This window comes from Bos mutus, chromosome 26 (genome assembly GCF_027580195.1).
Source record: "Bos mutus isolate GX-2022 chromosome 26, NWIPB_WYAK_1.1, whole genome shotgun sequence".
In the NCBI taxonomy this organism is placed as follows: domain Eukaryota; kingdom Metazoa; phylum Chordata; class Mammalia; order Artiodactyla; family Bovidae; genus Bos; species Bos mutus.
This window is the reverse complement of record NC_091642.1, coordinates 19,070,555-19,092,887: the sequence shown is the minus strand read 5'-3', so window position 1 is coordinate 19,092,887 and position 22,333 is coordinate 19,070,555. Positions and strand designations below refer to the sequence as shown.

The 22,333-nt window shown below is 42.7% G+C and overlaps 1 protein-coding gene across 5 annotated transcripts in view; it reads left to right on the top strand.

The window, feature by feature from the left end:
- Positions 1 to 22,071, top strand: part of ACSL5 (acyl-CoA synthetase long chain family member 5) — a 51,433-nt gene extending 29,362 nt beyond the window's left edge. For all 5 annotated transcript variants that reach the window (XM_005888660.2, XM_070363404.1, XM_005888661.3 and 2 more), the window contains 19 exons: positions 2,080 to 2,144; positions 2,268 to 2,369; positions 4,625 to 4,724; positions 5,712 to 5,890; positions 6,652 to 6,684; positions 6,773 to 6,824; positions 7,622 to 7,695; positions 8,252 to 8,329; positions 10,613 to 10,747; positions 12,139 to 12,273; positions 12,797 to 12,892; positions 15,788 to 15,860; positions 16,138 to 16,226; positions 16,754 to 16,870; positions 18,748 to 18,891; positions 19,563 to 19,664; positions 20,149 to 20,220; positions 20,922 to 21,068; positions 21,806 to 22,071. In XM_005888660.2, coding sequence (XP_005888722.1) covers positions 2,080 to 2,144; positions 2,268 to 2,369; positions 4,625 to 4,724; positions 5,712 to 5,890; positions 6,652 to 6,684; positions 6,773 to 6,824; positions 7,622 to 7,695; positions 8,252 to 8,329; positions 10,613 to 10,747; positions 12,139 to 12,273; positions 12,797 to 12,892; positions 15,788 to 15,860; positions 16,138 to 16,226; positions 16,754 to 16,870; positions 18,748 to 18,891; positions 19,563 to 19,664; positions 20,149 to 20,220; positions 20,922 to 21,062 — 1,787 coding nt within the window. In that variant the 3' untranslated portion in view covers positions 21,063 to 21,068; positions 21,806 to 22,071. The remainder of the gene's footprint in view (positions 1 to 2,079; positions 2,145 to 2,267; positions 2,370 to 4,624; positions 4,725 to 5,711; positions 5,891 to 6,651; positions 6,685 to 6,772; positions 6,825 to 7,621; positions 7,696 to 8,251; positions 8,330 to 10,612; positions 10,748 to 12,138; positions 12,274 to 12,796; positions 12,893 to 15,787; positions 15,861 to 16,137; positions 16,227 to 16,753; positions 16,871 to 18,747; positions 18,892 to 19,562; positions 19,665 to 20,148; positions 20,221 to 20,921; positions 21,069 to 21,805) is intronic.
- The last annotated feature ends 262 nt before the right edge of the window (positions 22,072 to 22,333 follow it).

Genomic DNA, 22,333 nt, shown 5'->3' with positions numbered 1-22,333 from the left:
GTTCACTTATTTGCCTCTGAATTCCTAATAACCTTCTTTCTGAATGCTTCCTTTTGGCTAGAACTGAAATCCCCTCAGCAATGTGGCTAGATCCTCTATGTAAAACTTCCTTCCTTTCTGCACTCCTATTTATAACTCAGTTTCATTCTGGCTTAGATATGGGTGTTTCTCAGCCAGTTAGAGCTTTTCCGTAGCCTCGTAAGTACCATAACTTCTGTGACTTCTGTGGCTGAAATGACTATTTCCTCTAGTAAGTGGATGACTTACTGTAATTTAAATAAGTCAGAATAGTTTCGATTTTCAGAAGTTTAATTCTTCTATTGTCAAATGTGAGACACAGCTGTAAAAATATTCAAGGCTAATGTACATGAGTGTGTACCCAAGTGCTCCTGCGTACGCTCATGTGTGTTCTTGTAGCTCTTATGAGTCTCAGTGTCTCAGAAGACACTCTCATATGAAGTACGTTACCAACCGATTCATGAGAATGAAGCTTGACAAATAAGGGGAAAGGTCCCATTTTAATAGCTGTGAAAGAAGTTTAGACTAAAGTAATAACTTTTAAAATCTGTTAAACCAGAAGACATATTAAAAAGTGACTATTTAGTGTCTATGACTTGATATGTGCTGGTGGGAGAAAAGGCAAATTGTCCCAACCGATTCACCAAGCAATGTGATGCTGGGTATCAAAAACCTGAGCTGTATAATGTGGAACTCTGCTCGATGTCATGTGGCAGCTGGATGCGAGGCGAGTTTGAGGGAGGATTGGATAGGGTGTATATTTATATATATGGCTGAGTCCCTTCGCTGTTCACCTAAAGCATCACAACATTGTTAATCGGCTGTACCCCACTACAAAATAAAAAGTTAAAAAAAAAACCCTTGAGCTTTCTAACCAACTGTCCTCACCCCCAGCTCCTGCCACCCTTCCCAACCCAGTTATTTCATTTAAAATATCATGTATGAAACGAGATGCCAGTCCAGGTTCGATGCACGATATTGGATGCCTGGGGTTGGTGCACTGGGACGACCCAGAGGGATGGTGTGGGGAGGGAGGAGGGAGGAGGGTTCAGGATGGGGAGCACGTGTATATCTGTGGCAGATTCATTTTGATATTTGGCAAAACTAATACAATTATGTAAAGTTTAAAAATAAAATTTAAAAAATAAATAAATAAAAATAAAATATTCTAAGGAAATGTTCTAACTTTGAAATGATCAATTTGAAAATATGTATCATAGCATTATTTGATGTGTCAATTTTGGAAACAATCTCCATGCCCAAAATGAGATCAATTCAGCTGTACACTAGAATCCTTCATTACTTGGCCATAATAAGGCCATTAAAATCTCTATAGAGAAGAAATAATAATTGGAATATTTGTATAAAATGGGGAAAGAAAGCAGGATACCAAAATATATATGGGGAATGAATATAACCTTGAAACTATCAAAGGAAGTATCAAAGAAAATACGTAATATCAGTCTTGATAATGGTGTTTATGTGATGAGATTATTGATGACTTGTATTTTTATTTTTGTCTAAATTTTTATGAGCGTATTTTTTTTACTGTGCACATATGCTAAGTTGCTTCAATCATGTCTGACTCTTTGCGACCCTGTGGACTGTAGCCTGCCAGTCTTCTCTGTCCAAGGAATTCTCCAGGCAAGAATACTGGAGTGGGTTGCCAAGCCCCTTTTTTATTGTAGGGAAACTCAGTCCAAGATTACCCAATACGGCTATTTGTGTTCACTTGTAGGTTTTTGCTTGTTCATGTCATGTGGGCTAGTCCATATTCATGGCTTTCCCCAAATGCCTGTTACCGTGGAGGTCACATATTCCAAGATGGAACCACCCCTGTTTTTCAGCATTTCCTAAATGTTGCAGATGCAGTTTTCAAGGCTCTCTCTGTCTTTGAGAACTGAGTACTTATCACTTTTGCATTTCCTTGGCACGTAAGAGAAGCTTGCGTCCTTACTGGATTTATCCTTTGTGTCTTGTCTCTTCCTAACCTCCTTTTACTTTCTCTGGTCCAAAGAATCTGCAACTGGAACTGATTTTCTCTTAATATTATGTTTTTAGACAATGGGCCTTGCCTGGGATATAGAAAACCAAACCAGCCCTACAGATGGCTGTCCTACAAACAGGTAAGTCAGGCCCATGATTTTGGATAAGTTCTTTTGCTTATGTGGTATCCTGAGCTAATTTGTTCTCTCTGGAGTCTTGATTGCTTTTTTTTTTCCCTCTCTCTCTACCTCTCTCTTTTGTAGGTGTCTGATCGAGCAGAGTACCTGGGCTCCTGTCTCTTGCATAAAGGATATAAACCATCACAAGAAAGCTTTGTTGGTATCTTTGCTCAGAATAGGCCAGAGGTAACTGTGTTGAAATTAACTGAAAGAAATGAGTCGGGGCCAAGTCTAAAGACTCCCCCAAATCCAGCACTCTGATGCTTGATGGAGATTTATGAAAGCTGTTTAGAGACCTCAGACTCTTTAAATATTGTTCCAGTTGAAAGAGTTATAGTGCAGGGCCTCTTTAATATTGGTTGAATGGTGCTATTTGCTGGGTGACTGGGCTTCTCCTATGTGTTTCCAGTTATGTGTCATTTTAAGCCAGTCTGTCATATGAGGAAAATAAGGAAACTGTGAGGGGACTGGCAAATAAGAGCTTGAGGGTGACGTGGAAAGGGATGAACTGGTGTTAGAATTGGAACTTGCACATTGTCCCTGAACTATTGACCAAGGCCTCCACTTCTCCTGAGACCAGCTGCAGCCATCTTTCCACAGTGAGTTGAAAGCAGATTTTAGACATTACAATGATTGGAATTAAGCTTATCTCCAAGTTCAGGTGAAGTCATTAGACCCAATATCCTCAGAGAAAAACCTTTGTGTGTTTTGGAATAGTTGCATGACATATGCTTACCCAAGCCAGTTGTTTAACTGAAAATCCAAGGTGGGGGCAAGCCTGGCTGCACTTCTGGGTGCATCTATATACTTCATCTTCCCTTAACCCAGCCTCAGAGATATTCTTGACTCTAGTTCAGGAACTTAACACCAAACCTGGTATCTTAGTCTATTAGGGCTGCCATAAAAAAAATACCACACACTGGTGGCTTAAACAACAGAAATTAATTTTCTCAGTCCTAGAGTCTATTCAAGATCTCCAGTTCAAGATCAAGGTGTCAGCAGGTGTGTTTCTCCTGAGGCCTCTCTTCTTGGCTGTAGACAGCTGCCTTCTTGCTGTGTCCTCACTTGACTTTTTCTCTGCCATCCCCAGTGTGTCTTCCTCTTCTTATAAGGACAGTAGTTATATTGGATCAGGGTCCCATCCTTATGAGCTCTGTGCTGTGCTGTGCTTAGTCACTCAATCATGTTTGACTCTTTGTGACCCCATGGACTGTAGCCCGCCAGGCGCCTCTGTTCATGGAATTCTCCAGGCAAGAATACTGGAGTGGGTTGCCATGTCTTCCTCCAGGGGATCTTCCCAACCCAGGGATCAAACCCAGGTCTCCTGCATTGCAAGCGGATTCTTTACCAGCTAAGCCACCAGAGAAGCCTAAGAATACTGGAGTGGGTAGCCTATCCCTTCTCCAGGGAATCTTAACCAACCCAGGAATTGAATACAGGGTCTCCTGTATTGCAGGCAGATTCTTTTTTTTTTCATTTAAATTTATTTATTTTAATTGGAGGCTAATTACTTTACAACATTGTATTGGTTTTGCTATACATCAACATGAATCCGCCACGGGTGTACACGTGTTCCCCATCCTGAACCCCCCTCCCACCTCCCTCCGCATACCATCCCTCTGGGTCATCCCAGTGCACCAGCCCCAAGCTTCCTGTACCCTGCAGGCAGATTCTTTACCAGCTGAGCTTTATGATCTCATTTCACCTTAATTCTTTTTAAAAGGTGCTATCAACAAAAACAATTGCCTTGGTGTTAGGGCTTTGACATGAATTTAAGGGGGAACATAATTCAGTTCATAATGACATTTAAGACCCACCATTATCAGGTTCTGACCCATCAGCCCAATTCACTTCCTGTCACTCTTTATGCTTTCTGATGTATATGTAGTGATGTCATGCAATCCTGCTTTGTTCATTCACTTCCTTCATCCTTCTCTGTCTCCATCTCCATAACCAAATCCTACCTGTCCTTCAGAGCCCTGCCCAATTTCCGTCACTTTTCCCAAAGTAGTTCCAGATAGCTTTACTCCATCCCTGAGAGTGACTCTGTTTCCTTAAGACTCCCCTAATGCTTTCTGTACCTTTTATGGATAGAACTTATTACACTCTACCTTTGTTTTAATAGTTGTCTCGGTACCCACATTATCTCCTTTATTTAATTATATTTTATAGCATCAGCAATGGCAGTCCCTAAAGCATCACACAAAAAAAGAGATTTGAGGGGACTTCCCTGATGGTCCTGTGGTTAAAACTCTGTGCTTCAAATGCTGGGAGTCTGGGTTCCATCCCTGGTCAAGCAACTAGATTTCACATGGCACAACTGAAGATTCTTTCTTTTAACACAGAGCCACCAAATAAGCATTTGTTGACTAAATGACTGAATTAACACACTTCGTCGTCAAAGCATATGCTAGTCCTTATTTGAACATCTCTCCATACAGTGGGTCATCTCTGAGTTCGCTTGTTACACATACTCCATGGTAGCTGTGCCCCTGTATGACACCTTGGGAGCAGAAGCTGTCATATACATCATCAACAAGGGTAAAATTTTGCTATTACATTTTAACTTGATTCTTTCTTGATGCTGAGTATTTCCTCATTATTGGTTTTTGTTAACAGACTTATAATGCTGTGATCAGAAAAATGCTCAAGTCTCTCTTGTCCCATAGCACCTAGGATATAATTTAGAGGGAAGTTAGAAAAAGCCCATGAATCGGGGATATACTCAGAAGTTTCAATGAAATGCTTCAAGGTGGCGTAATATGACAATATAGTTTTGGCAGTGAGCTATTTTCACTGGCCACCCTGGATGAAAGGCCATAGAGTGAGTGAATAAATCACTTAATTGACTGTATCACTATGGAACTACTGGTTTAATTTCCTACTCTTGTAAATCGAAATGAGTATAGTTTTCACCAGCATGTACCAATGTCCATGTCCATGGTGAGTCTGTAGACAAAATGACTATTGTTAGAGAAACAAATTCAAGTTCAATGGGCAAATAAGAGATATACTAGATGTTACCTTCCATCACAGAACTGGTAGATTAAGTGAGTAGATCCATTGGAACTATAGACTTAATCAGAAAGTTTCCATTTGTGCAAACAAGTATCAAAGCAATTGCTACCATTAAAAACTATAAAATGCTTGTCTGCTAAAATCCTACTTGCCCTCTCCTTCCCCTTGTAATCCCTCCTCCCCATGCCCCTAAACAAAGCAAATGGACAGGACCACATATGTGACCAAGTGTGTTGTCTGTATTCTTAACCTGAAGGAATTTTGTGGCTCCTCTAGAAACTATAAATGGTTGGCAGTGTGCAAGGAAACTAAGTGCTTCTGTTTCAATTAAGTTTATTTTATTATCAATGGAATGTTTCCGATTTTATACATTATAAATCTGATTTACAAACATAATCTCCTTTAGGGATCCAGTAGTTTTGACATTTTCAAAAATCTTTTCCTCTTTGTGAGAAAATCAGATGCACACCAACACAAGAGGCTGACCTCCGGCTCTCTTTCTGCTTTCAGCTGATATCGCCATGGTAATCTGTGATACACCCCAAAAGGCATTAGTCCTGATCAGTAATGTGGAAAAGGGCCTCGCCCCAGGCCTGAAATTGGTCATCCTCATGGATCCCTTTGAGGATGACCTGAAGAAGAGAGGGGAGAAATGTGGAGTTGAAATCTTATCCCTGTTTGATGCTGAGGTAGGGGACTGAAGCTCAACTGCCAGCCAGAAGGGTGGTCTCACACTGTGGGCAACTTGCAGGACTTCCATACAGGAAAGCAAGTTGATGTCCTCCAGAGGTGGCAGGGGAGGAGTCAATTACACTCATGGTATTAAGCTATGGGAATCATTTCCCCAAGACAACTCAGAAAGCCTGCCAGTGGGGGAGGAAGGTCTGTGGCCAGCAGACAGACTTCCAAGTAGAGAATTTATAAATACAGAAGTAGTTAGAGGGGGGTGATCCTGGAACCAGGCTTCCTGGGTTCACCTTCTAGCTCCACATCCATTAGTTATGTGACCTGGGGCCAGTTGCACCACATCTTCTTTTCCCCCTCTGTAACATGAAGATGAAACCATCCCTACTTCACAAAGGAGATTTAAAGAGTTAATGAGAGAACATAAAGTGCTCAGGGCAGTAATATAATGTGCAGTAAGCCTTGAAATGTCAATTATTCATTTTATTTAAAATGATTTAGCAATGGTCCTGGAAGACTGAACCTTGAGAGTCTGATGGGAAGTTTGGACATTTGGGATCTGCCCTCATAAGTTGGTATTATAGAGAACTTATACTCTACCCTGAGGCTTCCATTGTGCCTGAATGTTGGCTTTTGGGCCTGACCTGGGTTGGAATTTGGGTTGTATTCCTGCAGAGGTGTTCACATGCAAAAGGAAAAGAGGACTGTATTTGTCCTAAGACTGTCTATCTCAACTAATGTCTTTCTTGCTTTTCTGTTCATGCAGAATTTAGGCAAAGAGAACTTCAGAAAACCCGTGGTAAGTTTTCTTCTGCCTGATCTTGAGTCTTGCCATCTTCAGCTCTCAAAGCTCACAGTAGACTAAGCCCTTATGCTTCCCTCTCCAGCCTCCTGCACCAGAAGATCTCAGCATCATTTGCTTTACCAGTGGGACCACAGGTCAGTGCCCAGGAAGTTTTCCCACATGCCCCTAGTTGGCCAAAAACGTGGCTTGAGTCACTGACCACTGGTGGGCTGGTAAATATACTTTACAAGCAGCCCTATCCTGAGGGACTTATAATCTAAGACTTCTGAATATGGTTGCCCACTTAGAAAAACCCAAGCATAAGCAAACACATTTCAATGAACAACCAGGAGCAGTTTACATGCTATGGAATGGAAGGGCCTTTAAGATGGCTTTATAAAGTCAACTTCCTCCCCCAGCCTACCATTCTCTCAACATCACTTGAATGGCTTCACTCAATCAAGATAGCCCAGTGGTAGATCTAAACAGATCATTCCGTGTTCTCTTTCTCCCCCTCTATGTAGCTACCTAGCTATTAGAACTCTTAGTAACTTTTAATTTGAACCATAATAATCTAGAAGTCATAGCCATTCCACTGTGCCCCGTTTATAAAGTGATGGCTAGGTAATATTGTTAGATCTGAAGTCTTCAACATGAAAACAGCACAAGGCAGGGTGGGGGCCACTTGGATTCTTTTTTGTTGCTATCTGAGACTGCGGCTGTGCCCTGTGTGGTAGCAGTCAGAGTAGCATAATAATGCAGTCAGAGTAGCGTTTCTGGGGGTATCAGTCATTCATAAGCAGAGTCATTTACACCATTCATAAAAAGACCCGGGGACAGAAGAAGTTCTCGGCTCCATGGAACGGAACCAAATGAATGTAGCTTCTCATTTCAATGCCAGAGACAACCTGTTAGTCACTTACTGCATCTTCCCACCTCTTGTTTCCTACAGGTGATCCCAAAGGAGCCATGTTAACCCATGCAAATATTGTTTCCAATGCTTCTGGTTTTCTCAAATGTATGGAGGTCAGTGGTCAATTGAAAACAAGGCCCTCATTAAAATGTAAATCTGTCGTAAGATTTTAATCTTAAAGTGAGAGGAGGCAGAGAGGGAAAAAACTGATTGAAGGCCTGAGTGTGGATGAATACCGGTACATCTTTGTCTGGAGTTTTGCCCTTTTATTTATTTATTAATATATATATATATTTTTTTTTAATCTGGACCATTTTTAAAGTTTTTATCGAATGTGTTATAGTATTGGTTCTGTTTTATGTTTTGATTTTTGGGGGGCTACAAGGTACATGGGATCTCAGCTCCCTGACCAGGGGTAGAACTCACACCCTCTGCATTGGAAGGTGAAGTCTTAACCACTGGACCTCTGGGGAAGTCCCATAGAGTTTTGCTCTGTTAGGGTCACTGCAGATCTCCACACTCAATGCAGTTAGAGCAGCCCTTAGATTTACACAGGGCACATCTGCACAGCTGTATGCAGCAGTCCTAGAAAGAAGTGTTTAAATCCTCTTTGGAAGAGGAAATTGACATTAACCCATTGTTGTCTCTTTTCCATTTCCTGATCTCTAGGGTGTTTTTGAGCCCAATCCTGAGGACGTGTCTATATCCTACCTCCCCTTGGCTCATATGTTTGAAAGGATTGTACAGGTAAGATCCTATATTCCTAGCAGGTGTGTGAAAAGAGGGTCCTGACTTGCTAGTCCCACATTTATTCCAAGGGCAGCTCTGCAACATTTGCAGTCTACTATTTAATGTGAGGGCACGGGCAGCAGGGAGTTGTCACAGCTGAGTCCTAATCTTGGCGTCACCCCTAACCTGTTGCAGAGTCTTCCTGTGTGGAGTCTGTCTGTATCCCATGGGGTGAATGCTTGCTCCTGCTTTCACACAGGGTGCCGGCAAATCCTTGGAGCTCATAGCCTGGAGCTTACATCTATCCTGCGCGGGGAGATGAGGCATTGTTTTTTCTTTTCTTTGGGCTAGAGGTTTTGAAAAGATCTAGGCTTAAAGAAAAGGAAGTTCCCCACAGAGGGGCGAAGAAGGAAACTTTGATCCAGATAAGGTGTCCAGAGTGTGTCAGGGGGAGCTGCTGACATGGCACGTGCACTGGAGAAGAGCTGGCCTTCTGTGAGTGGTCATCTAGCTTTTCAGGCTATTCTGAGGCTGGCTTGAGAACCAAAAGCAAAAACACAGGTGTCATTAGGGATGGAAAGTCCCCTCTCTGATCCCCGCTTAAATACCTCTTCGACCAGCTTATCTGTTGGTACACGGAGTGCTAAAACGGAAGATTCGGTTCCTTGGGTTAAAGTGCTGATATCTGATTAATATAATATTAGTTCTAATCAGCGTGCTTTTCACATTTTCAGTCAGTTCAGTTGCTCAGTTGTGTCCGACTCTTTGTGACCCCATGGACTGCAGCACTCCAGGCTTCCCTGTCCATCACCAACTCCTGGAGCTTGCTCAAACTCATGTCCATCGAGTCCATCCATGTCCATCAAACTCATGATACCATCCAACCATCTCATCCTCTGTCGTCCCCTTCTCCTCCTGTCTTCAATCTTTCCCAGCATCAGGGTCTTTTCCAATGAGTCAGTTCTTCGCATCCGGTGGCCAAAGTATTGGAGCTTCAGTTTCAGCATCAGTCCTTCCAATGAATATTCAGGACTGATTTCCCTTAGGATTGACTTGTTGGATCTCCTTGCAGTCCAAGGGACTCTCAAGAGGCTTCTCCAACACCACGGTTCAAAAGCATCAATTCTTTGGTGCTCAGTTTTCTTTATAGTCCACCTGTCACATCCAAACATGACTACTGGAAAAACCATAGCTTTGACTAGACAGACCTTTGTTGGCAAAGTAATGTCTCTGCTTTTAAATTTGCTGTCTAGGTTGGTCATAGCTTTTCTTCCAAGGAGCAAGCATCTTTTAATTTCATGGTTGCAATCACCATCTGCAGTGATTTTGGAGCCCAAAAAAATAAAGTCTCTCTCTCTCACTGTTTCCATTGTTTCCCCATCTATTTGTCATGAAGTGATGGGACCGGATGCCATGATCTTAGTTTTCTGAATGATGAGTTTTAAGCCAACTTTTTCACTCTCTTCTTTTGCTTTCATCAAGAGGCTCTTTAGTTCTTCGCTTTCAGCTGTAAGGGTGGTGTCATCTGTGTATCTGAGGTTATTGATATTTCTCCTGGCAATCTTGATTCCAGCTTGTGTTCCATCCAGCTGGCATTTCATATGATGCACTCTGCATATAAGTTATATAAGCAGGGTGACAATATACAGCCTTGATGTATATTCCGTGAATATACGTGAAAACTTCAGGAGTTTTCACATTTTATCACTTCTGAAATTGAGATGGTCTTAACCACTGTAGGTGTGTTCTAGTTTGAGTGCTTTTTTCTTAGTGCTATGTAATGAACGGGCTCTTAGAAACGATGCCTTAGACACTCACCCAGAGCCATGGGTGGAATAGGGGTGGGCCTGCAGCCTCACAATCTGACTTACCTGTCCTGCCACCTCAGCAGAGGTGAGTGTCATCCTGTCTAGGGAGTAGGGTCTCAGAGTTCTGGGTACATGAAGTGTCAGGGGTGAGGGGGTCCAGAGAAAAGTGTGCATTTTTGTTGCTGTTCAGTCACTAAGTAGTATCTGACTCTTTGAGACCCCATGGACTGCCACCTGCCAGCCTTCCCTGTCCTTCACTGTCTCCCAGAGTTTGCTCAAAATCAAGTCCATTGAGTCGGTGATGCTATCTAGCCATCTCATCCTATGCCACCCCCTTCTCCTTTTGCCTTCAGTCTTCCAGCATCAGGGTGTTTTCCAATGAGTCAACTCTTCACATCAAAGTGCCCATTGGATGTCCTTAATTTTGTCCCAAACAGACCCGACTCAAAGAGGTTCTTTGGCTCTGAGTCCCACGCTCTGGTTTTGCTTTTAGGTCATCGTGTACTCTTGTGGAGCCAAAGTCGGATTCTTCCAAGGAGACATTCGGCTGCTGCCTGACGACATGAGGACCCTGAAGCCCACATTGTTCCCCACAGTGCCTCGACTCCTTAACAAGGTCTATGATAAGGTACTTACCTTGCTTCTGCTGGGCTGGCCCTGAGCTGTGCAGGGCTTTAGGCCTGACTACAGCTCCTAGAGACTCTGTGTTGCTAGGAACTGTGCTCCAGCTCCACCCTCACCCCCACCCCACCAGCATCCACTTACAGCCACACTTACAAATGCAGCCATGAAAAATCGTACAAATGAAACCCCCTTTCCTCTGGATGAGATTACTTGGATGTGATATGGAGAAACAGATTAATTCAGAGACTTGAGGAACCTCTCAAAATTCAGCTGACTTGGAAATTGTTACTCTGGTTCCATAACACCTGCTGGTTAGGGTGCTTCTTGCTGAGGTGCTAAGCCCATGGTAAATATTTCATTTACATTCCATCATTTCATTCCTACAAAAACCCAGGAAATCACACCAACATTTATTATCCCTAATTTACAGATGATGAGACTGAACCTTGGAGGTTAAATAGCTTGTCCAGAGTCAGGTCTAATAAGGAGATGAGCCAAAATTTCATGGCCTCATGACAGATTTAGCTGTTATTGATCTCTGCTCTGTTTTTCATTAAGGTTAGGAAAATGGTGATTTTTCTAATCCAAGCATTTCTCTTGCCTTCATTAGCTGAGAGTCTTCCAGGAAGGCACAAATATTTGATTTTTGCCCCCTTTATTTATCAGTCTTGAAAATAATGCACTGGTGCCCCAGTGACCTTCAAAACTGGTCAGTGAAAAATTTTCTTTGTAATATTATGATACTATATAACATACATACATATGATCCTAAATCAAAAGCCCTAACAGGTACAGAATCAGCTGTTTCATCAGTACTCCCGGGTAACTTTGTAGACAGATGCTACCTTTTGGGGACATGCTGTATTAATTGTCAAGGTTTTTTGCTAAGGACAAGGAATTTGGAGGAGCTGGAGCTTTGTGTGTGTGTATGAACTTCACTTCTTTGTTAGCATGAACTTTCATCATTATTCAGCATACCAGTGCATGAATAAGAGTCACTTTCTTTTGATGCTGCTGCTGCTGCTGCTAAGTCACTTCAGTCATGTCCGGCTCTGTGCGACCCCATACACAGCAGCCCACCAGGCTCCCCCGTCCCTGGGATTCTCCAGGCAAGAACACTGGAGTGGGTTGCCATTTCCTTCTCCAATGCATGAAAGTGAAAAGTGAAAGTGAAGTCGCTCAGTCGTGTCCGACCCTCAGCAACCCCGTGGACTGCAGCCTACCAGGCTCCTCCGTCCATGGGATTCTCCAGGCAAGAGTACTGGAGTGGGCTGCCATTGCCTTCTCCGCTTTTGATGCTAGGAAGCGCTATCTCTTGTTTGTTGATGAATGGCTTTGGTGAGTATCCAGTAGGTTTCCAACTAAGAGGAGCTGTCACTCCTCTCACTCCTGCAGGTACAAAATGAAGCCAAGACACCCTTGAAGAAGTTCTTGTTGAACTTAGCTGTTGCCAGTAAATTCCGTGAAGTGAAAAGGGGTATCATCAGACGTGACAGTCTGTGGGACAAGCTCATCTTTGGAAAGATCCAGGTATGCTGGGTAGATCCTGATGGAGCCAGGTATGTGTCTGGGCTGCCCTCAGCTTCAGCATACTTTGCTTTTCCTTTGATGGTCAAGCGTCTCTTTAACTGGAGACCCTTTGGCACTTTCTGCGTTCACTCAGCCTTTTGAGATCTCTCTCAGACAACGTTGTCACTAAAGGGATTTGGCTGAAATACAGAAAGTGGATTTTTCTTAGGTTCTCTCTTTCATTCTCTTGGGTGGTCTGTTGAGAGTCCTAAGTAATTTGAAAGATCCAACAATACAAATTACCTGAGGAAATGTAAAAAAAAAAAAATGCAGGTCTGGTTCCCGCTGTGGATGGTGGTTACCATAAGAGCCAACCCTTTAAGTTCTTTTCTACAATGATGGACCCTTTCTAAGTGCTGTGTGAATTAATTAGTTTAATCCTTATGACAACACTGGATAAGTAGGCTGTTCTGCCCATTTTGCAATGCAGGAGACTAAAGCCGAGGGAATAGTTTTCAGCGGGTCTTTTGTTTCTATTAAACAGGAAAGCCTGGGTGGGAAGGTTCGGTTCCTGATCACCGGAGCTGCCCCCATCTCACCTCCCGTCTTGACGTTCCTCCGGGCAGCACTGGGATGTCTGGTAGGCCAAGTACTTTTTTTAAAAAAAATTTTTATTAGGGTGTAGGTGCTTTACAATGTTGTGTTAGTTTATGCTGTACAGCAAAGTGAATTCGTTATATATATCCATACATCACCTCTTCTTTCCTTCCCATTCAGGCAATAGGCACCTTTTTGGGATGATAGCTAATTTCACTTTTGCACAAGTAAAACTCACTATTTAAATAAAAATGAAAACACAAATGAAAAGTGCCAAGGAGAAAGTCAGCCAGAAACTCAAAGTCAAGAGAAAATATCCTTCCAGTCACTGCTTAATGCATCTGTATACAGAAACCTTGACACAAACAGCATCAATGTTAACAAAACTTTGCCATTTGCAGCAGTGTGAATGGGCTTGGAGGGCATTATGCCAAGTGAAATGAATCAGACAAAGACAAATTCTATGTGACGTCACTTATATGTGGAATCTAAAAATGCAACAGACTAATGAATGTAATAAAAAAGAATCAGGCTCACAGATACAGAGAACAAAGTCCAAGTGGTGGGTAAGGGCAATTTAGGGGTAGGAGGGTAAGAGGTACAAACAGTTAGGTGCAAAGTGAGTTAGAGGATATTATTATATGGGAAATACATCTGATATTTTATAATAACGATAAATGGAGTATCATCTTTAAAAAATGACATCCGTGTTCTAATATACTTGTTAAGCAGTGCTCGCCCCGTCCATATTGATCCTAGTCAAATAAACATCATTTTAATGGTTTTGTAATCATTTATTGAATGTACCCAAATAACTAGTCTCCTGTTGATGCGTGTTAAGTCATTTCAGTCGTGTCCAACTCTTGACTCTTAAAGACCCTATGAACTGTAGCCAACCAGCCTCCTCTGTCCATGGGGTTCTTTAGGCAAGAATACTGGACTGGATTGCCATGCCCTCCTCCAGGGGATCTTCCCAACCCAGGGATTGAACCTGTGTTTCTTACATTTCCTGCATTGGCAGGTGGATTCTTTACACTTGTGCTACCTAGGAAACCCAGTTTCCTATTGATAGACATCATTTTTTTTTTTTGCTGTTATAATCAATGAGATGATAAGGATATTTGTGCATATTTATGCAACTATCAATTTAGGATAAATCTTTGCAAGTGGGAATTATTGGGCCAAAGTATATGAGTTTTTTTTACATGTTAATGTTAATGCTCACACTTCCTCAGAAGGGTCTTGTCTTTCTTATACATTCCTGCAAATAAAGCACAAGTCCTGATAGCCCCACCTTCTTGCTAGTGATAGATGTTTTCAGTCATTTAAATCTTAGCCAAACAGATACTTGAAAAATCTTATTACAGCTTTGTTTCTTTTATTAACACCAAATATCTTTTGGGGGGCTCTTTTTTCCCTTGCCTTCATCGCATTGAACATTCACAGATGTATTTAATAGTATTTGTGAGGTTTTGTGTGTTTGGCTGCACTATGAGGCACGCAGATCTTAGTTCCCCAATCAGGGACTGAACCCAAGACCTCTGCATTGGAAGTGCAGAGTCTTAACCACTAGACCACCAGGGAAGTCCCTAAACATCCTTTCTATTGTTTACTGGCACTTGTATTGCTTTCATGAATTACTACATTACCTCCTCATAGAAAAAAGAGCAAAGGAGAGTTTGGTTCTCTTTCACCTTGCTTTCTAAGAATTCGAATAGTAATAAAATCAATCTTTGTTGTGTTACAAGTGTATGTCCTAGTCTCATCTTTTGCGCTGTGTATTGCTAGATAAAAGTTTTAAATGTTTTTGCACTGAGTCACCTTTTTTATGTGGTTTTATAAGAGCTTAGACCTTAGGCTTCCTGACCCAACCCTCAATATTGCATAAAACTGTTTTCACCCAGATTTTCTGGTAACCTTGTGGTTTTACCTTTTTCAATTAAGTCTCTGCTCCATCTGGAATTTAGTAAAAGGGCTTGAGTACAGATAGTCTCATATTTTCCCCCTCGATGGCTAACTAGTTCATTCTTTCAGCCAACACGCACAGTATGAATGAAGCAAACAGCCTTGTCCTCATCAAGTACCACCTATGTGTATAACTGTCTTCACAACAGATTCTGAATTGATGCCAAGGCCAGAGTTCCTCTTTCTTCCTTTCCTTCCTTTCCCTCAGCTCCTAACACCCATAGATCAGAAGGCCCTATGTCATATCCCTCCCAGAAATGCCTTCCTCTCTTCCAGCAGCTCTGCCTGGGACAGACCCCATCTCCACTTCAGACTGTGCATGTGTTTCCCCCACAGCCCCTCTCCAGTCAAGGTTATCCTTTATACCAGCAGTTGGTCTGTGCTACAGACCAAATCTGGCCTGTTCCCTCTATTTGTAAATAAAGTCTTGGTGGAACACAGCCATACTTATTTATTTATGTATTGTCTACTGCCACTTTGGTGCTATATTGGCAGAGATGAGTCATTGACATAGAGACCAAATGGCTCATACAGTCAAATATATTCACTCTCTGGTTTTATATACAGAAGTTTGCCAACCCCTGTTCTACACCATAGCTATTTCCCTTAAAAGATACTTCTCACTTTCTTTAGCTCCTTCAGTAGCATGCCCTTGCCTAGGTTCAAGTCCAGTTGCCATTGGATTGCATGTCACTTAATGAATAACTCTCTTTTCCCCATCAGCTTGTAGTGCCACATTTCCCGAAGTATAGTATGTTTCCATACTTTGGTCAATTTCTGGACCCTTTTGGTTTTTTAGTGAATCCACAGTTGCAAAGACCCAGCAGCTCAGGCTCTCACGAATCCAAGGTTTTAGGACACTAAGTGTCCTCCAGCTCTCAGACACCTTGCTTTCTTCATGTCTGGCCATAGGGCATGGCCAGCTCCTGCTGTATCTTGAGTAACTCTCAAAGCCCTTCTTTGGTTCACACAGGTGTTTGAAGCTTATGGTCAAACAGAATGCACTGCTGGCTGTACAGTTACATTACCTAGGGATTGGAAATCAGGTAGGTTCTTTGTTTACTGGACAGTGGGTGCAATGGCTGGGTGAACAGTTCTAGATAAACTAGGATTTGGGTGTTTAGATAGCCTCAATACTCTGGATGAATGTGGCAGATCCTAAATCTAAGGGTTGGTCCAGGCTTTTCTATCTCGACTGTCTGGCACTGCCAAATGACTTTTCAGTTTTATTCTTCTAGAGTTAATCCATAAATATCTCTCAAACATGGCTGGAGTTATCACCATTTCCCAGTATCCTGGCTGATTCATTGTGGTGTGTTCTAGGCCACGTTGGAGTCCCCATGGCTTGCAATCATGTGAAGCTGGAAGATGTACCTGATATGAACTACTTTGCCGTGAACAATGAAGGAGAGGCAAGTAGGCTGTGCCCAGCAGTCCTTTTTACATAATCGTGGTGGGGATGTGTGTATCAGAAAAAGCACACACTTGTGAGCAAGTTTGTGTTTGGTTCTTTCGAGAATTTTAGGACTTCAATGTCTTGGAGTCTAACTTTGTCCCCCACAATAGAAATTAAAATCCGGCGCTCTTCATTAGTGTCATTGGTATTAGTCAATCAGTTGTGTCCGACTCTTTGCAACCCCATGGACTGTAGCTCACCAGTCTCCTATGTCCATGGCATTCTCCAGGCAAGAATACTAGAGTGGATAGCCATTCCCTGCTCCAGGAGATCTTCAATCCCAACCCAGGGATTGAACTCGTGTTCCCCACATTGCAGGCAGATCCTTTACCATCTGACCCACTAGGGAAGCCAGTGTTCCTCATACGTATAGTGGAAGCGTCAAATGAATCAAGGTGGCAGGAAAAAAAAAGATGAAAGGCGGGAGTAGGTGTTTGTAGCAGCCTTTGCTGTTGTCACCATCGCCTCCCAACTTCTGTACAGATCTGCATCAGGGGCCACAACGTGTTCAAAGGATACCTGAAGGAGCCCGAGAAGACACAGGAAACCTTGGACAAGGATGGCTGGCTTCACACAGGAGACATTGGTCGCTGGCTCCCAGTGAGTGTTTCTTCAAAACTTCTGGGTGTCCCTTAACGAGGGAATAGACTTGCTCAAAATGAAAGTTGCTCAGTCATGTCCGACTCTTTGCGACCCCATGGACTGTAGCCTGCCAGGCTCCTCTGTCCATGGAATTCTCCAGGCAAGAATACTGGAGTGGGTTGCCATTCCTTTCTCCAGGGGATCATCCCAACCCAGGGATTGAACCCAAGTCTCCTGCATTGCAGGCAGATTCTTTACCACCATCTGTGCTACCAGGAAAGCCCAAGAATACTGGAGTGGGTACCTTTCTTTCCCTTCTCCAGGGGATCTTCCTGACCCAGGAATCCAACCGGCATCTCCTGCATTGCAGGCAGATTCTTTACCAACTGAGATCCCAGGGAAGCCTGGATACCATGAATGACTTGCTCAAAGACAGGGAAAAATTTGGTGACTTTTCCAAAGAAGTGTAGTAATGTATTTTGTTGTTGTTGTGAGTTTTACTCTTCTTGTGGCAGAAAAAACTCAAGATAACTCCATGGGCCTGTAGTGTTTGCCTTTTATAGGGATACATATTTTTTCCCCCACTTAATATGCAGACACATCAAAATGAGGGGGCAGGATTTCTAAGCCAGGTGTATGCAGAGACTAGTTTTTGCCTCTCAGTGACCTTCACAGCCTCTCTTGGTGAAAGCAGACTGAGACTGTCTTTAAATCATAGCTTGCTGACAGAAAATCAGCAGTAAGTAGTCTCTGTAAACCCCATCTGTTTTCCTAGGAAGAGAGGAAATTCTTGCATAGTAATGATGGTGCCTTAGAAGCCCTGAAGGGAATTTTCATGAGCTTTCCTCTCTGGAAAGTTTTTGTCTCTTATGTGCTGGGGGAGTGGGAACGTAACCAGATTTAAAACCCCCTTCTTGCTCAATATTCTCAAGATTTAAGTGATATTCAAGGAATGTTTGACAACAAAATCTCCAAGAACACTGGTCCTAATAATGTATTTTATAGATTTGGGTATTATGGTAACATGTCTGTGTCTGTATAGTAAGAGTTCTCAGGTCTAATAAGCCCAAAGTATAGGCAATAGATGTGTTTTCACACTAGAATTATAAAGGGCTGAGCTTTATTCATCACTTTCAGATAATGTCTGTTAGGCTGAGCTGGTGGTTAATTTCTGGAGTTGGCCTTGCTGATGGTTCCAGGATTGGTTCAGTCTATTGCCCTATTTCGGGTGTGATCATGTGGACCGTATTTGCCACTTGTTCCAGTTCTACAATTCAAATCCCTAAAAACCTATGCTCCTCAAATCAATTAGCCCAGAGATAGAACCTGCAAGTGACCTCTGGTGGCTGGTCAGAGAGCTCTCCCTGGCTGTTCCTGTCCTAACAAGCGCAATTACTGACTTGTTTGATTAGCAGTGGCACAGTGGAGCTGTACAGACTGCTCCTGGATTTAAAAGCGATAGAGAAAAGGGAGACAAGGAGGGGAAGATCATTCTAAAGTCTAAATAAAAGATAACACCTTCCCTGTTCCCAAGAGTGCTGGAATGAAGTAATTGGAAATTAAGTTACTGGAAATTAAGAGCTGCAAAATTTCTTTTTTGGATGAGGCAACCATGTGCATAATCCCAGTGGGTCCAGGGGACTTTTTCTGAGGCTGCCCACTGACTCTTCACAGACACAGTATAGACAGGTTTTGTGGAAGGCTGCATCCCTCCCCTTTCCCCAAAGCCAAAAAGAGAAATGAAAGATTGTCCAAAAGTCAATGGAGAGGTCAAGTTTTAAAGGGAAGATTAAAAACAAAAAAAGGAAGATTACCTCTGATTTCACCTTGCTCTTCACTGACATCCCTCAATAGGCTCAGAAACACTGATGCTGTTGTCTTTCTGTCTGCTGCAGAACGGAACTCTGAAGGTCATCGACCGAAAAAAGAACATTTTCAAGCTGGCCCAAGGAGAATACATTGCTCCAGAGAAGATAGAAACTGTCTACATCAGGAGTAGTCTGGTGTCGCAGATTTTTGTACATGGGGAAAGCTTACAGGTAACATACATTTCTTAACAATCACCAGTTTTATAAACACTGTGCTTAAACTTGGCTTCTTGGGAGTGCGGGAGGATTGATATGCAGAGGTCAGAGTTGCTTTAAGCTTAATATTGAGCACCATTTCTTTTTGAACAATCACATTTGAATGGAACATTTTTGTAGAGATGTTAAGTGGGAAAATGAGATTAGAGTTCCATGAGGGTTTGAAATATATTTTGAGAAAATAGTAGGATTCCGTTCAGTTCAGTTGCTCAGTCATGTCCTACTCTTTGTGACCCCATGGACTGCAGCACACCAGGCTTCCCTGTCCTTCACCAACTCCCAGAGCTTGCTCAAACTCATGTCCATCGAGTCGGTGATGCCATCCAACCATCTCATTCTCTGTCGTCCCCTTCTCCTCCTGCCTTCAATCTTTCCCAGCATCAGGGTCTTTTTCAAGGAGTCAGATATTCGCATCAGGGAGCTTCAGCTTCAGCATCAGTCCTTCCAATGAATATTCAGGACTGATTTTCTTTAGGATGGACTGTTTTGATCTTGCTGTCCAAGGGACTCCAGCCCTGAATGTCAGGCTTGGGAACCATCATGTATTAGGGAGATGTAACGCTGCCTTCTTTGCCCCACTAGGGGGCAGTGCTGCGCTAGTTCACATGCCTTTATTTCCTTTCCAGTCATTCCTAGTGGGAGTGGTGGTTCCTGACCCAGATGCACTTCCCCCATTTGCAGCCAAGATTGGGGTAAAGGGCTCTATGGAAGAACTGTGTCAAAACCAAGTAAGTCTCAGTCAGGAAAGCCTATGCACACCCATGGGCCCATCATGGGAGGGGGATTCCCTGTTCTCCCACCCTTCAACTTGGGCACCCACGGTTTCCCGGAACCTCCTCGCTGGAAGAACAGACTCTTGCTGTGTCTGTACTGGCTGGTTTTATTAGACTGGAAGATGGGATGTAGAGTTTAAAAATAACTACCAAAATCACTATTCTTTTTATAGTAAGATGTGCATTGTGAAAAAATTAATTGGAAAATGAGGAATTAAATAATGCCATCCAGAGAAAACCCCTGTTACCATTTAGGTTTGCTTTTTCTTCTCATTATTTTCTTTGAGCAACATTTAGATATCACACGTTCTTGTGCATACCCCTACATCCTGCTTTTATCCTGATGAGTTTAGTTGGTGTTTTGAATTGGTTCCTGCTCAGCCTTTTCTTTAGGCTCTTTTTCAACAGCCAGTCTCTAAGCTATGTTTTATATTCCTAGACTATAAAGAAAGCCATATTAGAAGACATGCATAAAATTGGGATAGACGGTGGCCTTAAATCCTTTGAACAGGTATGTATTACTCATGTTATCCTGCCCTCTCAAGTCACACTAGAAAGTGTTCAAGTTTGCATTTATAATGGGGTCAAGAAGTTCAGTTTCCAAGGAACTGACTTCAGTGGTACTGTTAACCCATTGACGACAAATGGCAGTGACTTTTGCATTCATTTTTGTAGTCCCTCTACGCTGTTCATTATTCATTCTCCTTCTCCACTCATGTCTTTCCCAAATTATTAGTGTGAGAATGGGCATATGTTACTATTCTCCTAACCCTCCCACGTCATCATGCCACTTCTGTAAGAGAAAAGATTCTTCGAGTTTCCTCGCGTAGCATTTATTTTTCATTTAGTTTTGACCGAGCTGGGTCTCTGTTGCTGTGTGGGCTTCCTCTAGTTGCGGCGAGTGGGGCTACTCCCAAGTTGTGGTGGATAGACTTTCCACTGTGGAGGTGGCCCCTCTCGTTGTGCGGCACTGGCTTTCGGGCACACAGGCTCCAGTAGCTGTGGCATGTGGATTCAGCGGTCACGGAAACAGGCTTAGTTGCTCCACCGCATATGGAATCTTCCCAGACCAGGGATGGAACCCGTGTCCCCTGCATTGGCAGGCAGATTCTTAACCACTGGACCACCAGGAAGTCCCACATAGCATTTAGAAGGGTTCCGCAGAACAGCCCGGATCACTAATAAATGTGTGTACGTGTGTACCTCTTCCAGGTCAAATGCATCCATCTACATCCAGAGCCATTTTCCATTGAAAATGGACTCTTGACACCAACCTTGAAAGCAAAGCGGGGAGACCTTGCCAAGCACTTTGGAACTCAAATCAAGAGTCTGTATGAGAACACCCAGGAGTAGGTTAAGGTACTTACAGCTGCAAGGGGCCCATAAGTATCCTGCCTTGTAGGAATGTGGATTTAAAACTAATCTTACGTTCATTTTCTTTTTGTCTTTCCTCCTGTTGTTTTACCTACTAAATTATAAAACCATAATTTTGGGGCTTTTAAAAAATATTCAGTTAGAGATTATTTAGTTCAAACTTAGCCTTGAACTAAATAACTCGTCTTTCCCATCTTAAACGTTGCTTAGATGACATCTTAGGTGTTAGGACTGCTTTTATCAAGACACCTTCCTTCAAGGTCCATCCGTACAGAATCTTTGTTCCTGCCTTGTGAAATCCAGCCTTTATAAGTGATAACGTTCAGGGGCCAAAGTGACCCATTGAGACTTTTTCCTTGTTTTATAGTTAACTTAACTCATTGGTGGTCTCAATATTTAGAGTTTCCAATGTTCAAATTAAGAGACCTTTAAGTTCTGAGGAACTTAAGAACATAGTTTCTAACTATTTCATAAAACCCCTAAAATTAAGTAGAGTTTTAAGCTATAACAATATTAATCATGTTTATGAGACAGATTTCTTCTATGTCCTTCTGTGTTCACTAAAGTCTGTGTCCAAAAGGGAAGAATTTGATCCCACTGAGCATTTCCTAAAGTCTCTAGTTTGGGAGAATGTAAAACTGGGCCTGTGACACTGTGCCCAAAAAGAATGTTCTGAGGGTGTTTTCCACAGTATACCTGGTGACCGAATCTATTCCCAACAGTTTGCTGCTGAGCTGGAAGCTGTGGGTAAAGGAGCTGAAACCCACGTCAAGTGCAGCTTTCCAGTAAATGAAGGAAGCACTGAGTAGCAACCTCCCGAACTGGGAATGAAGGCATGAAGCCTGCACGGCAGCCATATCTCCTGGGAAGGAATCGACTGATCTTTCATCCCGACTCCACTTCCTGCTGTACCTTACCCGCCTTCAACACGTACTGATATCGTCTGAAAATACAAGGTGTTAAGAATAAACTATTGCAGAGAACTGAATTTGTGGTGTGTTTCCTCGTGGATCATGAAGAGAGTCAGCCTTAGACAAGGGTTCCTTGACAATCACGGAAGCTAGTGGCTCTCAAACTTGGCTATGCACTAGAATTACCTGGGAGTTTAAAAAGATACCAATGCCTGTGTGACACTTCATGGATTCTGGTTAACCTGGCCAGGGGTACAGTGTGGGCAATGGGATTTTTTTAAAGGTCCCTAGGTGATTCTAGAACGTCACCATGTTTGATAGCTACTGAAGGAAATGACC